The sequence below is a fragment of the Electrophorus electricus genome, chromosome 3, assembly GCF_013358815.1.
Source record: "Electrophorus electricus isolate fEleEle1 chromosome 3, fEleEle1.pri, whole genome shotgun sequence".
Classification (NCBI taxonomy): Eukaryota; Metazoa; Chordata; class Actinopteri; order Gymnotiformes; family Gymnotidae; genus Electrophorus; species Electrophorus electricus.
In genome coordinates this window covers 24,531,090-24,543,109 of record NC_049537.1, presented here as the reverse complement: position 1 = coordinate 24,543,109, position 12,020 = coordinate 24,531,090, and the positions used below count along the sequence as shown (strand labels likewise).

The 12,020-nt window shown below is 37.4% G+C and overlaps 1 protein-coding gene across 10 annotated transcripts in view; it reads right to left on the bottom strand.

Moving 5' to 3' along the window:
- The window catches only part of otofa (otoferlin a), a 53,027-nt gene that overhangs the window by 16,637 nt on the left and 24,370 nt on the right, over positions 1–12,020 (bottom strand). For all 10 annotated transcript variants that reach the window (XM_026999020.2, XM_035524669.1, XM_026999029.2 and 7 more), the window contains exons 6-15: positions 5,798–5,871; positions 5,190–5,316; positions 5,005–5,059; positions 3,855–3,986; positions 2,832–2,894; positions 2,555–2,639; positions 2,267–2,426; positions 1,937–2,123; positions 1,552–1,738; positions 1,175–1,398 (exon numbers count right to left, since the gene is read on the bottom strand). In XM_026999020.2, coding sequence (XP_026854821.2) covers positions 1,175–1,398; positions 1,552–1,738; positions 1,937–2,123; positions 2,267–2,426; positions 2,555–2,639; positions 2,832–2,894; positions 3,855–3,986; positions 5,005–5,059; positions 5,190–5,316; positions 5,798–5,871 — 1,294 coding nt within the window. The remainder of the gene's footprint in view (positions 1–1,174; positions 1,399–1,551; positions 1,739–1,936; positions 2,124–2,266; positions 2,427–2,554; positions 2,640–2,831; positions 2,895–3,854; positions 3,987–5,004; positions 5,060–5,189; positions 5,317–5,797; positions 5,872–12,020) is intronic.

Below are 12,020 nucleotides of genomic sequence, written 5' to 3'. Positions count from 1 at the left end.
ACATTGTGAATCCACCCCAAATGTTCTGTTCACACCTGATGTAAACAGGCTGATCTCATCACAAAACCCAGTGGTTAAAATGATCATAGCTGCAAACTAAGGTCCACATTTCTGGCATTTTCTTTGCACTACACCTTTTGGGTCTGAAAGTAAAGTCATAATTTATAGAACATGTATATTATAATAGACAAAATCTTTACCTGAGAAAAGTTATATAATTTGATTTTACACCCATCTGTTCCCAAGACAGAAGTCAGATAGATTTTAAATTTGTCATATTGAGTGTTTTACCTATATTTAGTGTTCTTTTCCATATCATTGCTCTAAGGTATATGTCTGGAACATTTTATATCTCTGCTTGACACAAAGACTAGATCAATATATAGGTTTTCACACTGTCAACAAAATTTTAATTATTAGCCCCATTAATCTCTGCATTTTGTGTGACACAAAATTCTGCCCACTGGCAAAAAAGATCAATATCTCCAGAGGTCCACCCACATACCAAAAATCCAGAGAGGCTGATATTTTACACCCCCATTCACTGTATATCTAAGCCAGAGGTCATAATAGGAGCATTAGTGGTCTCCTTATTTGCCTGTTAACATCTGGTAAAAAGCAGGCCATAGCTTCAAGAACCGATAAATTAGCCCTTCAACATTTGCATCCCTCCTTTAAGTTTTATCTCTTTATCCCTCAGTACATGAGAGATCAAACTGATAGTCATTTCACAAATAAGATCATGTTATTATTCTTGTATAGTTTAATATATAATGTGGTATTCCCCTGGAACTAATCATGACCAACTCTTTGTATGGAGCTTTCCATTGTTAAATGTTCTTTTTAATTTTTAAAACAGAGATTAAAAGTGCACTGTCTGCTATTTGATGAGAAGCTTATATTACTAGTAGAGACTAAAATAATTTGTTAAACATATTCTTATGGGTTACTTTTGTAACACGGTTGATAACTTTCTTTTTTGTACCATAACATGAGGTCTTTTGACAGTCAAAACCAAAGTTGTGTTATGTGCTTATGAATGGTAACAAACCATAAATTTAACATTTATTAACTATGAGAAGAGAAAGAGAAGTCCGGTATATAGAAATGTTTTCATTTCTGCATGATTATTTATGGTCCATTCCCAACTTCCCCACAATGAATTGTAACCTACCTCTGAAATCATAGAGACTGGCTCCAACTGGACTTCTGTGGAGCTCATTATTTCAACAGAGGTGATGTCCAAGATCTCCACAGCAACACTGAGAAGAAGGCGTGCCCTAAAGGACACACCCTCCCCAAGCCCCTCATTCAGGTCCTGGTGCTCATCCATCAGGGTGTAATTGCGGGTGGAGCCATACATGTTTACCCAGGCTGGACCAAGTGTAGGTAAAAATCCTGAAGAAGGTAGAGAGAGGTCAGAGAAAAGTGGTTCTGGGAAGATGTCAATTTGCTTGCTAATTTCTTAAGAAGAGTGGTCTAAAAGCACACTTGCTATACCCATTTCAGAAAGTTCTAGTGCAGTAGAAAATAAATGGCCTTTTCTTGTACCTTTATCTCCATCATTTGAAATCTTGCGTAGGTCAATGAAATGAGTCCCTATGGCAACATCATTAACCTTGTCAGAGTCTCGGATCTGAACTTTCATGCGTTTACAGAGGGGTGGGAACATTTCTGTGAAGATGATCTGCTCATTCCATATAGGCTCATAGCTGCTCTTCTGGACTGATGTTTTTCCCTGTTTCCACAAGAGGAGGATTGGAGTTTAATACAAAACGGAAAAAGGTGATTAGCAGCCACAAGCAGGGCAATGTAATACCTTGTTCTACAAAGGACATTGAGGTAATTTGCACAGTACATCAACTACATCAAATTGAAAAACAGCTGCATTGGAAACTATTAACATATCTTCAAGCAGTGTTATACAGCATTTTACCTTCTGGCCTGCAAACTGTACTAGAACATAGGGGTCCACAAGGTCCTTGTTCTCTCCAATGAAAGCCTTTTTCACATTGGCCATGATGCTGGTGTTCATCTTAGGGAGGCCCTCTGCTCTGTAGATCTTCACATAGAACCGGGCCCACTGCCTTTCTGATGGAACACCCTCAGGTAACAGGAGATTCCTGAAAAGTAGCCAAAACAAAGGTGAATCAAGACATAATTAACTTTTTTTGTATTTACTGCATTATGTTCAATTTATGTGATTTTCAGCAATATAATTCACTGAAGAAGAATAGTATGAAAAATAACATCAGTATTTTTTTACCCTTCTATGTCATCATCATCTGTCTCATTGGCCTTGTGAGGAGTCTTTATATTGTCACCTTTCCCCATAATTGCTATGTCACATTTTATATAGCCTTTGCACCCTGCAGTGATGTCATCATGGTCAGATAACATGGCCCATTTGTGGTAGAATTGATGCTCTGCAACCAATAGCAATCAGTTAATGAACAACAGATCAATTAACTTGGCAGTTTATCAATTCAGGTATTTATTTAGCACAACAACAATACGATTATCCATTGAGGTAATTATTCTCATGGTCACTCACCAGGTTGTGAGTAGACTGTTCCTATATCCAGTTTAAAGGTGCCCACCAATGTACCACTTCGCAGTAGGTTTTTAGAATGAATTACCTGTGAATTTTTGAATGCATTACATATGAAGAAATATAACTGAGTCCTAATCCCACGTGATGATCATGTTTCTAACTGAACAATATACAGATTTGTTTTTGGTGTTTTGGGATGTATTGCAAAGTTGGAATGAGAATTTTTTTTGAAATATTTTCTCATGCCAGGGTTTCACAACAAATGTAGAGTACTCACAGACAGCTTCAGGATCTTGTCAAACATAACATCTGGCGGAACATGGAAGTCAAACACAAAGTACTACGGGGATGATAAAAATGCAGCACATTAAAATTACTGAACAGCAATACAGCATGAAACAAGGTTCCATTCTATTAATACCCCTTAAAAAGTGCACACTGAAACAATTATGTTAATATAACTCAGACTCAGCACTAGAATAATAGTTGGGATGCTGATGTACAGGGATACAATTATATGTCATGTTTCTAAACAGTTTCAGTGATGGAGTATAATATTTGTATTTCCCCATTAATCAAAAGGAGAGCCTTTATTTCCAATGACATGTGGAGAAAGATGATAAAAGACAGGAACATAAAATACCAAGAAAAGAAAAGAAAAAAAGAATAAAAAACACCACATCCGAGAATCAAGTTATCCAATCCAAGAAAGATAAGCCTGTGAAAGAGTCTATACTAATTCTCTGAAGAGAAAACTGAAGCTGGCACTTGGTTAACTTTCACTGACAAGGGCTTCTCCATTTTTAATCAGTCAGTAAAGCAAAGAGGGACCGTTATCTTTGGGGGCTATTTCTAGAACTAGCTTTGGTCCTAGCCCTCTTCCAGTTCTACATTATGAAGTCAGAATAATGAGAGAGACCTAACAGGCCCTTCAGCACAATATCTTGTTTAAGACAATAGAATGCACATAGAAAATGAAATTAAAGTAAAGCTTTTTGCATTATAAAAAACAGGATGTCTTGTTCTTGATATTAGAACAAGTAACTACATTATTGCCTTCATTTTATTAACCAAAATATAGTAATTATATGTAGTCCTGTAAACTTGATATTAAAATGATGAATTAACAGTAACATTAATCTCTTTGGGCAATGATCAGATCTTAATTTATTAGGTAGTAATTTGTTTATCCAGGCAAACTAATAGAAATATCACATTAAGTCTAGTTAATCATGTAAAAACAGGAGTTATAGATAATTTACTAGATAATCCCAAATGTGACCATAGTTCTGTTGCCAACCTCATTGTAGTATGGACAATTTGTTGATTCCTTCATGGATGTGTATTTCTTCTCCTCCCCGATTTCCACACACACCATAGGATCCATGTTCAAACCCACCAGCTGCCGAGCCTCAATTACTGTCACACTAATCTGCAAAGCAAAAGTGCATTAAGCTATGGTAATTACTAAACTAGGGGCAGTGGTAGCTCAGTGGTTACGGTACTTGGCTTGTAATTGGAAGATGGCGGGGTCAAGCCCCACCACTGCCAAGTTGCTGTTGTCAGACCCCTGAGCAAGGCCAATAATCCTCAAGCTGTACTCATAATTGTAAGTTGCTTTGGATAAAAGCATCAGGTAAACATGAAGCCACATTGGGTGGCTTTTTGACTGGATGTGTTATTTATTCATCATGATGTCAGTACTGTGCAGGACAATGGCTACGCTAGATATTTTGTCAAGTGATAGTGTAAAACAATGTCTGACAAATTATGCATGATCTAGCTCTGTATGCTGCTTTGTTTACTGTGTGTACAAGCTGTTGCTAAATATGTCGAATGAGCAACAAATACATTTTTGAAAGTAAGGATAATATGAAAAGGGAAAATTCTAGTTTATTGGTGTACTTTGCCAGTATGTAAATGTGCATTATTAAATGTATTACTGTGGCACTCATTCTATCACTCTTTTTGTGTCATTACTCTCTCTGCTTACATAGTACATAACAATACAAGCATTCGCTCAATTTACCACAAACTCTCTCCATCCTAAAAACTTCACTACTAGGTGGAAATCCATGGATTCAGAAATAAAGTAATACAGCTTATGACTACAAAATAGCCTTAAAACCTACAGCAAGTGAGAGTGGGTGGAAAAGTAAGAGCCTGCAGTTGTCTGTCCTATACCAGATAATACAATGAAGGGGAAAAAAGACATGAAAGCTATGAGCTATGTTAAAGAAACGCACTTCTGCAGCAATGTAGGGCTAAAGTAAGGTTGCTCAGTTCAGAGAACTCTGCATGTATAATGCAGTAAAGGAAATATTATCATATCATAGATAGGTATTATTTATTTATGACATAGATCATACATTCAATAGAAGTTTATTTCAACCAGTGTTTGTAAGTTGTGACCTTGGCACTGTATCATGCAACTCCATTTTTTTCCATACCTGGTAATCCATGGGTCTTCCTGAGCTGGGTTCCATCTTAATGTCAGGCTTTGATCTGGAAAGCATTCAATGAGGGTCAAATAATCACAGCTTCTGAATAAGAATTAAATAGTGTCAAAGACCCTTGCTGTAAGACTGTAAGGCACACATGAGATCAGAGTTTTAAGAGAGCGATGTATGCTGACCTCTTATTAGAGACATTGGTGGTTACAGCAGTGACAGAGGCCAGTGAGACTGTGTCTGGATCAAGCCCGCCCGCTAGACGCATGGCTTTGCGATCAAGATCCTCAGCTTCCAAGATGGCAGGATCATCTTGACACAAAGGTTAAAGTTACACTTAGGAGAGATATTGCAAGATTTAAACTGAAGTGTTGTACACTTCATTACCCCTCAGATAACTTTAAGTAGGAACTTTCTGAATCTTCTGCTCTCATAATAGAACAGTTAAGCAGCTATCAAGGTGGGGGAAGAGAATAAGATCATATAATTCTTTATAGCGCATATCAGACCAACATCAATCCAGGCAGGGTTAGGCATTAATGTTCCTCTGCCCATAAAAACATAATATGAATCCAGAATATGATTCCATTCCTAGCCTGTTCCTGAACAGTGTTAGTACAGTAGAGAACTGCTGACGTAATCATTCTCCCCCTTTAGCTGACAGATCAAGTCAAATTTGATCATTTGGGAAATCCTAAAATTCAGTCACCTTTACCTATGAGCAAACAAAAGCACAAAACATCCCCATCCTTCTAAGAAATGGCACAGCAGAGGTGTACATGCTGACATGTACCTCCTTTCTTGTGGTCATCTTTGGAGCTGCGCACCTTTCCGAGCTTCATGGCTGAAAACACCCCCTTCCCTGCTCTGGAATTCAAGATACATTTGAAATGGGTTGATGAGACTTACCAGACATTATGATGACATCTGCGATATGTATTTTAGTGCTACCTAGAGCTAACATAGTGTGAATTTATTAGGTCCTTGCTAGAGATGCAGAGAACATATTTAATACTGTACTTCAGGTACATTAAATAGCATGTGCCCACATTCCAGTGCATATTAAATTTGTGTAAAGTGTACAGACAGTATGCAAATGCATATTATAGTGTGGACAGCAAATGCAGTTTTTGAGAGCACAGGCCTCTAGCAAGCAAATGCCTTTATAAACAAAACAGATAATCTCTAAATAATAATTTTACCATTTATTGAATGCATGCACAATGATTTATGATCAATAACACTGAGTCATGGTTGCTGATGTCATGATGGAAAATTTTAGAGATGTTTATCACACAGACAAGACAACCATTTCACCAGCAAAACCCCCAGTTACAATAGCCCCACCAGTATCCAGTAACGCTGCACTGATATTACAGTGATCAAATATCAGCATTACTACAAAAGGCTGATGATGTCACAGTCTGGCTCAACAAATGAGGGGTCTTAATAATTTAACAAGATGGGCATGAGTGTTCAGTTAGCTGGAGACACGGACCTATGACCAAGAACATATGAAAGTGATCTACACTGTTTTGTTCCTTTATTGTCTTACTTTTAAATGTCTTATAACTATGAAGAAAATATTTATGAACCTTTTGAAATTGTCTGTATTTCTGCAAAAGTGTTTTCTTTAAAGGGTATCTGATTTTCATTTGATAATAAATATATGGACCCTTATTTAAACAAACAAAGGTACATTTTACATTGTCTTTTTAAAGCGAATTGTGCAGTTCAATGATCATGGACAGAAAAAGTATGTGAATGTTTATATTTAGCAACTAGTGGAACCTCCATTTTAGCAATAACTTGCATAAGAATAATCACTACTGATCACTCCTGAACAGTAGTCAGGTATTAGAACAATTTCAAGTTGCAAAACTCAGGATATGTGTAACTTTGGTCTTGCTTGAATTCCATCTGTTAGATCACACAGCAAAACCAAACATTTTATGTAAACTTAGCTGTCCAGCAATGCTTTCCTTGTGGTAACCTCCAATGTACCACTGTGTTTTTTGTATGATATAATCATGAACACAGAAGTTACCAGATACAAACAACGCTTGCATAATGGCCACTTTTAGGAAACATAGCAACAGTGCTGAATTTCTTCTTTGTAAACCATCGGCCTGACTGAAGTCTTATGGACGCCCAAGTCTTCAGAAATCCTTATGTAATTCACCATCCTTTCTCCCAAGGCCCTCTGAAATCTCTTTTTAATACAGCCATATTGAATAGGATTGTGTTGTCAAGGGCAAAATATAACATTTATTGGAAGAGCATGTCAAATCTACACCTAAATGGGAACATAACCCCAGTGATCTCTTCAAGAGACCATTATACCAAACATTAATATACTGTTTAAATTAATGACTTCAATTATTGAAATAATTATGGCAATATCTAATTAAGTGTGTGTAGTTTGTTAAATTTATATTTATGGACAATGTGAAAAACCATAAAATGAAAAAGTGAATCAATACTACAGTGGAAAACACCTCTTAAGACATGCGTGATGATGGCCAATAAAAGATAAGAGATGCACTGTGACCTTGGAGGAGAATGTAATTTTGAAGACACATCTCAAAAACTCAACCTTCTCAACTAGCTGTTGAATGTCAACTAAATTCATGAGTATGAGCTTTTACTCCAGGCCAGATCAGTAGGTCATTGCAATCTAACAGAACGTTAGGTTTTCACACTGAAATAAGTTATTCAGAGCACACATCTGACAAGATACATGAATAATAAAAATATTTATAAAGGAACATTTTCACTCAAAAATCAAAGGAAAAAATTTAATAAACTATTACTGGCAAAGCATCACTCTCATAATGCACATACACAGTTTCTTTAAATCCCACTGCAGGAAGCCTGTTCACCATCATATAGGGCAAAAAGTAGTTCACACATTCATACAAATCTGATCCGCATAGCATGTTATTTAAGAAAATGACTTGACTGGTATACTAGAGTGCAAGGGTACATACCATACACACCGGGTACTCTCTACCTCCAGGGAACTCTGAAGTGACCAATAACAAATGGAGTCACTAAGCAAGGTGGATGTGAGCAGGTGGTAGACTGTATGTCCACTTCAACTGGCTAATTCAAGAACTGTCAGGGACAGAGCCACTGCTGGGAGTAAGAAGGAGGTCACCAATGAACAGGGAACCTGAGATGACTCGGTGGAAACCAGATTGCATGCACACAAACACACACACACACACACACACACACCCCATACACACACTCACATCACATACATGTACACACTTAAACTCAATCATGTTACACAGTTTGATTAAAGAACTGTGTCCCACTATTTAAAACCATAAAAAGGCATTTGCCAAAAGGTTTCATGTTTACCAGTCTTAGACATTGATACTGGAAGAAAGATCATGCTTTGATAACTACTACACAAAAGTCACTAAAGGCCATTTCTTCAAATGTCCACATGTGCATGGCCAAGAAGGTGAGCTCCTTGTTAAACTCCAACCGGAGATGAGGACTGTAATTAAGCTAGGTGGATGTGACAGTACTACACTCACTGCTTGGTTTTTAGAGCATGAACAGATCGGTCCTATTGAATTAAATGCCATACTCCACCCCAGCAGCCACAGAGAAGCAAACCACTACATCAGAAATAATAAGCCATTTACAGTCATTTTCCGCAGACCAGAACTATAGAGAAAAAGGCAGCTCTAATGCAAAGGCAGACCAAAACAACATGATATCACATCATATTTTATGTATGCCAATAGATTGACAATCCTAGCTATGCAGATAGGTTTGATAATCCTATTCCTTCATGCAGCATTTTATGCCATGTTTGGTGCAGAGCTTGTTGTCTTAGAAATGTTCATAAGTTTCTGCTCACACTGCACTCTTGCTTAGTCCTTAAATCATTGCATCTATACGGTGTGTCCATGCCAAGCTGTTCGGTGTAGAGAAACTGTCACTCTGTCAGACAGTGTTGTCACACAGGACAAAGCCTTCAATCTCAAATTGCCCAGTGGATTAATCCACCCAGCCACGGCCGGCCACGGATGGTAACGTCTGACCTGCAATCATGAGTTAGCATGAAAAGAAACGCAATTAGTGAACAGCACGAGAAGCCTTCCTAACCTTTCTAAACTCTTATATAATAAGTATGTGTCGAACAATCCTTGAAAGGCTTTGACTGCAAATACCATTTTAAAAAAGGAGGTAAATATATGTTTAAATACAGGCTAATGCCTGCATGTTTTATTCTTTTTATATTTATTGTCATCTTCTCAAACCTTTTACTTTACAATCTAGACAAAACAATAGGTACTGGTGTGGAAATATATTTTACTAGGGCATGTTCTTTTCCTGATTCTTTATTGACACTTTATTTTAAAAATAATTTCCCCACTTTTGTTTAATCTAGGAGTATCTTTAGAAGATGTCTCTTATGTTCACTGTACATGAAACTAAGAAGGCATTGGCTTGCATGTGGAGATACATTCATGGAGACAAGCATAAAACTTGCTGCCTTAACCATTAGTGGCAGCATCAGCACAACACCATTCTGCCTCAATAACTCAGCACTTCCACTGCCAAACACAAACCAATGCCAGTGACACGTGGAACACAGAACCCATGGAGCAGAAAGACCCTTCTGTCATTTGATGAGTTTCTAAAGCAAAGTCTTACTCTTTTGGGGATAAAAAATAAAGATGAAAATGACCAGAAAATCACAAATAAAACTATCAGAACTTAAATTAGAATAAACATCACTAAACATCTGTTCAGCTCTATAGATTCAACCATATCAATGCAGTGGGAATGGAGAATGGTTACTCTTTCAAGATCAGGATCAGGTTTAATGATCGGTTGGTTTTCACACAAATGTTTATTCAGGGCGCACTGGATACAACAGCATCACTGAATGATTTCAGAGTGGAGTCCTTAATAAAAATGAATTAAAATATAACTGAGTAAATGTTCTTGCAAACCTCTAAAGCAGTGCTTTGGACTGCATTGCTCCAGCACTTCACAAACTCAAACACAATTCAGATTCCAAAAGACCAGGCAATCATGAGCTGATGAGATGTCTTGGGACTGTTAGAGGATGGAAAGCGAAATGCAGCAACACAGCAAACCTCCTGAGCCAGGAGCGAAGAATTTGACCAAACATGCCACTACATACAACGTAATACAACTAAAAGAAAAGACAGAAAAGAAAGAAAGAAATGAGCAAAGAAAAGATAAATAACTGCGGATTTCTTTCCCGATCAGTATGTGGTACCCGCTGAAGCTGGAGACTTGAACATTTGTACTACTACATATAAAAAGCAAAGTCGAAGAGATGAATTAGATGATAAGTAAATACAGAGAAAACAGTACAAAGACTGCTGGTGAATACTGTATGGTTAAGGCTGTTGTGCTCGAGAGACTTGGGTGAGTGAGCTGAGCTTCACTGGCCAGTAGGACTGAATACAGCAGGTATGCCCTGAAGATCAGCACAGAGCAGGTAAGACAATACCACTGCTCTCTAGCTACAGTTACACAATGCTTGATCTTTATCACTGTCGCTGATCTCAGTGATTAGTACATTTGGCATGTACTGAGACCAGTACATTCACTATGGGCTTCCAGAAGAAGGACATCACCAAACAGACTGTCAGGCTCAGTCAGTGAGAAGCTTCAGTTAGTTTTTGACTGAGTGGATTTCACAAGGTGACATGTCAGTCCTCTCTACTTAAGTAAATGCTAAGGTTTCTTGGCAAAACTTTTTCAGACACTGAATGCCATGTAAGCTACCATTTTCTTTGAGTGAGAAAAAACCTGAAGATGATTATTACACCGTGAGCTGTAATATCTGACTGCTAAACTAAACAGAGGTACAGAGGTTTACTTTAAAACCATGTATTAACAAAAAGTTTGCATTTTCTTTTTTTACACTATCATCATCAAAAGTATTGTCTAATGTAATATAGTAAAACTTTGAAACATAAAATAAACATGAAATAAGATTACTAAATAAATAAATAGTAATAATAAATAAATAAGAGTTGTTTGTTTTTTTGCTGAATTACAATGAGTGGGCAGCAAACATGGCTCTGTTTGTGGGCGAGAGAAATATGGGTGAGAGAACTATACACAGAGAAATGATGGAGAGAGGAACAAGCTCAGAGAAAACCAGAGAAGTGGATCGTTACACCAGCAGTGAGGGAGGCAAAGAAAACCACTGCAGAAATGCAGCTATACTAAATCATCCAAAACATTCCACCATATCTCCAGATCCAGTCGAATCTAACTTTATATGCTAGTCATTCGTCAAGCTTCTGTTGCATCAAACATCACAGAGTGGGGCCGAAGATTTCTAACAAAAATCATAGCTGGGATCTTTGCTGGAACGCTTGAACGCCTCCACATATCATCTGACTGATCATGCAGATTGTAGTTATTTTTTAAGCCTGACCACTGCATCTCTTCTCAACAAGAGTCAGACCTTGAAGTTATATGGAGCTGTCCCTATTGACACTCCTGTTCACTGACACGTCCATGTTTCACGAGAAACAAAGAGAAAAAAAACAAGAGACAATTCACGCAAAGAAAGTAAACCATTAAAGGCCTCTTTCAATGTTGTCCTGAACCTCAACCTATTTAATGCTGAAAATAGAACCAGTGGTATTTTCAGAGCCTGGCTTTGAAAAGAAGGCACATTAAGGATGGCAGGAGAATTCTGTGCGTTCTTTTTAGATCTTCCTTCTGGTTCCTATGAGATAAGAGTAAATCTTTATTTCATTTAAAAAGAAAGATCAAAACACACTGGAACATCAAAGGTATCTCTACAGCCAGGAGGTAAAGCATCATATGAAGACAAGCATGATAAGAGTATAACAGAGAACATGGAGTCATCAGATTTCATTATGGAGTTCAAAGAGATAGAACTGGTGAGTTTGCTAGACACGTTATGTTCTGCTTTGCTCAAACACAAGATAAACTTTTAATTATTTTACCTTCTTTTACCTTTTAATGCCACT